This window comes from Aplysia californica, unplaced genomic scaffold (assembly GCF_000002075.1).
Source record: "Aplysia californica isolate F4 #8 unplaced genomic scaffold, AplCal3.0 scaffold01077, whole genome shotgun sequence".
In the NCBI taxonomy this organism is placed as follows: domain Eukaryota; kingdom Metazoa; phylum Mollusca; class Gastropoda; order Aplysiida; family Aplysiidae; genus Aplysia; species Aplysia californica.
The window spans coordinates 6,317-10,161 of record NW_004798347.1 but is presented as its reverse complement, the minus strand read 5'-3'; the positions used below and the strand labels follow the sequence as shown (position 1 = coordinate 10,161).

The 3,845-nt window shown below is 42.9% G+C and overlaps 1 protein-coding gene across 1 annotated transcript in view; it reads right to left on the bottom strand.

Moving 5' to 3' along the window:
• The window catches only part of LOC100533426 (amyloid-beta precursor-like protein), a gene marked incomplete at its 5' end in the record, with an annotated part of 9,204 nt that extends 6,125 nt beyond the window's left edge, over positions 1-3,079 (bottom strand). The window contains 4 exon segments of the mRNA XM_013089913.2: positions 400-486; positions 1,206-1,358; positions 2,235-2,422; positions 2,972-3,079. Of these exon segments, the coding sequence (XP_012945367.1) occupies positions 400-486; positions 1,206-1,358; positions 2,235-2,422; positions 2,972-3,079 (536 nt within the window).
• Positions 3,080-3,845: the final 766 nt, after the last annotated feature.

Below are 3,845 nucleotides of genomic sequence, written 5' to 3'. Positions count from 1 at the left end.
AGAGAGAAAGAGAGAGAGAGAGATGGAACTTGTAGTTTTTGAGAGAGAGAGAGAGAGAGGAGAGAGGAGAGAGAGAGAGAGAGAGAGAGAGAGAGAGAGAGAGAGAGAGAGTGTGTGTGTGTGTGTGAGTGTGTGTGTACTCACATCCAGTTCCTAGCTAAGGGCTTACGTAAAAAAAAAAATTGTACCTGGCGTTCTCATAGCTAGTTTACCTCAAAGTATTTGTACGTGGGGATCTCGTAGCTAGGGGCTTACCTCAAAAACAATTTGTATGTGGCTTTCTCGTAGCTAGCTTACCTCAAAGTATTTGTATCTGACTATCTGGGGTTCTCCTAAGTTGAAGCTTACCTCAAAGTACTTGTATCTGACTATCTGGGGTTCTCCTAAGTTGAAGCTTACCTCAAAGTATTTGTACGTGGGGTTCTCGTATCCGTTCATCTGCATGTTGGCGACATGACGCTCCTCCGGTGAGGCCGATGGGTCAACCTGTGGTTAGTTTTTAAGTGAGAGTTTTCAGCATTTGCAACACAATAAGGTCATATAGGTACTGAAGATTAGACAGTGTTACAAGAGAGTAACAAACACAAAAATGACGGGAGGAGAGACAAGGACTGATAATGTTTGATAGGAAAGAAGGTTAGTTTTAGTAGAGGTTTTACGGCGCTCGCAACTGCATAAGGTCATATAAGCGCCATAAGATTAAAGATGTTACAAGAGAGTAACAAACACAAAAAAAGGAGGAAAGACAAGGACTGATAGATGTCTTTATAGTTTTAGTAAAAGTTTTACGGCACTTACAACACAATAAGGTCATATAGGTGTCAAAGATTAGAGGTGTTACAAGAGAGTAACAAACATAAAAGAAGAAGGGGAGATAAGGACGATAGATGTTTGATAGGAAAGAAGGGGAGATAAGGACGATAGATGTTTGATAGGAAAGAAGGAGCAAACCACACCAGAGCACCCGCCAACCACCCACAAATAATAATGGTTCTCCTGGTAAAACAATAGAAATAAAGGGGAAAAAACAAAACAAAAAACAACTCCCTGCTTACTTGTGCACATGTCATCCATAGACGCCACTAATATGAAGTTAATATGAGGACCATAGATGTTGGATAAAAAGAAGAAGAGATTATAAGGACGATAGATGTTTGATAGGAAAGAAGGAGCAAACCACATCAGAGCCCCCGCCAACCACTCACCTCCACGTATCCTGGGGACGGGTACTGGTTGCGGTTCTTGCGCTTCACCATAAACACAGCAACCACGATGATGACGAACACGCTGACACCTCCCAGCGCGATGCCGATGGTGCTGCCCATTTGGCTGCTTGTTGCGGCCGACTCGGCAAAGCCCTGGCGAGGTGGAAAATGTAGTATGTTTAGTTTTAGTAAGAGTTTTACGGCATTAGCAACACAATAAGGTCATATAAGTGCCGAAGATTAGAGGTGTTACTAGAGAGTAACAAACACAAAAAAGAAGGAGGGGAAATAGAGAAGATAGATTTTTTAAAGGAAAGGAGCAAACCACACCAGAGAAGCACGTCAACATAATAAAAAGAAACAACCAAACAAACAAACAAACAAAAACCCCCCACCAAAGTTTTGAATTACAAAGTTTTTTTTAGTTTTAGTAAGAGTTTTACGGCACTTGCAACACAATAGGGTCATATATGTAAGTGCTAAAAATTAGAAATGTTACAAGAGAATTAGGTTTAGTAAGAGTTTTACGGCACTTGCAACACAATAAGGTCATATAAGTGCCGAAGATTAGAAATGTTACAAGAGAGTTAGGTTTAGTAAGAGTTTTACGGCACTTGCAACCGAGCAAAGGAATGAATGGAAAACCACGATCGCCGATGTCTGTCCCAGATCTGGCACTGGATGATGATGACGCAACACAATAAGGTCAAATAAGTGCCGAAGATTAGAGGTGTTACAAGAGAGTAACAAACACAAAAAAGGAGGAGGGGAGATAGAGAAGATAGATTTTTTAAAGGAAACAAGGAGCAAAACCACACCAGAGCACCCGCCAACCACCCACGTTTCGTTTCAGTAAAGAGAAGAACGTCAACATAATAAGAAAACAAAAACTAAACAAACAAACAAAAAACCCCCCACCAAACTTTTGAATTACAAAGTTGTTTTAGTTTTAGTAAGAGTTTTACCGCACTTGCAACACAATAAGATCATATAAGTGCCGAACCACCCCCACACAGTATCCCCGCTCACCTGTCGCACGTGCATCTTGTCGTCCATGCGGTGAGCGATGAACTGGCTGCCTCTCTCGTAGTCGTGCTCGTCCTCCGAGACGTCGTCGCCTTCCTCATCCACCTGCTCGCTGCTAAGGTCAAAGTCGCCCGCGTCGTCTATTCTGATGTCGTCGTCAGGGCTCACGCTGTCGCTGGCGTCTTGTGGAGCTGAAAAGAGTCGGGAGTTCGTTTTAGTTTCAAAAGTTTTTACCGTCATTCAATATTCAATGCAGGGGGGAAAAAAACCCAGACAAGGAAAAAACAAGAAGAGGAACAGACAAGCAGGCAGGCTGACTGACAGACGGACAGATAGACACACAGACAAACAGATGGACGGACGGACAGACAGACAGAGAGACAGACTCTAAAACAGACAAAACTAAAAAAACCACCAACACAACGGACCTACCTCAAAGCACTAAAATAAAAAAAAAAAGACACAACAACGTACTCTAAAACAGACACAATGTGACTCTAAAACTAAAAAAAAAACAACCACAAAAACCGCGTACGTACCTTCCTGTAAGGCAGACAGACAGACAGAAAACTCTAAAACGGACAACACTAAAATAAAAACCGACACCACAACAACGTACGTACCTTCCCCATAAGACTCTAAAACCGACACACATAAGACTCTAAAACCGACACAATGCACGTACCTTCCTGGTGAGACTCTAAAAACTAAAAAACCCACCACCACAACAGCGTACGTACCTTCCTGCGAGGCCGACTTGGTCTGCGGCTCCTCTTCCACCTTGGGCAGGGGCAGCACCACGTTCTTGATGCTGTTGGCGATGGCGTCGAAACGCTTCATGAACTCCTCTGTGGGGCAAGTGGGAGTTAGAGTTTGAGTAACAGTTTTACGGCACTTGCAACACAATTAGGTCATATGAGATAAGTGACGAAGATTAGTTTTAGTTTTAATAAGTTTTATGGGCGCTTGCAACACAATAAGGTCATACAAGTGCCGAAGATTAGAGTTTTAGTTTTAGAAACAGTTTTACGGCACTTGCAACACAATAAGGTCAAACAAGTACCGAAAACTAGAGATGTAACAAGGAAGTAACAAACATGAAAAAGAAGGAGGGGAGATAAGGACGATAAATGTTTGATAGGAAAGAAGAAGCAAACCTCACCAGAGCACCCGCCAACCAACCACATAGTTTTAGTGCGAGTGTTATGGCACTTGCAACACACTAAGGTCATATAAGATAAGTGCTGAAGATTAGAGGAGTTACAAGACAGTAGCAAACACCAAAAAATAAAGGAGGAGGAGAGATCAGGACGATAGACGTTTGATAGGAAAGAAGGAGCAAATAGACACACAGACAAACAGCACCCCCACGGGGTCTCTTTGAGTGGCCGGGCAGGCAGTACTGACCAACTCCGTGCCTGACTTGGACCTTGGTGTTAGGGTAGCTTCGACAGACAGACAGACAGACAGACAAATAGACAGGCAGGCAGACAGACAGATTTGGATAGACAGACAGACAGACATAGAGATAGATGCAACAGACTGACAGATAGACAAATGGAACAGATAAATAGATAAACAGACAGATAGACCGACAGACAAATAGAGGGGGGG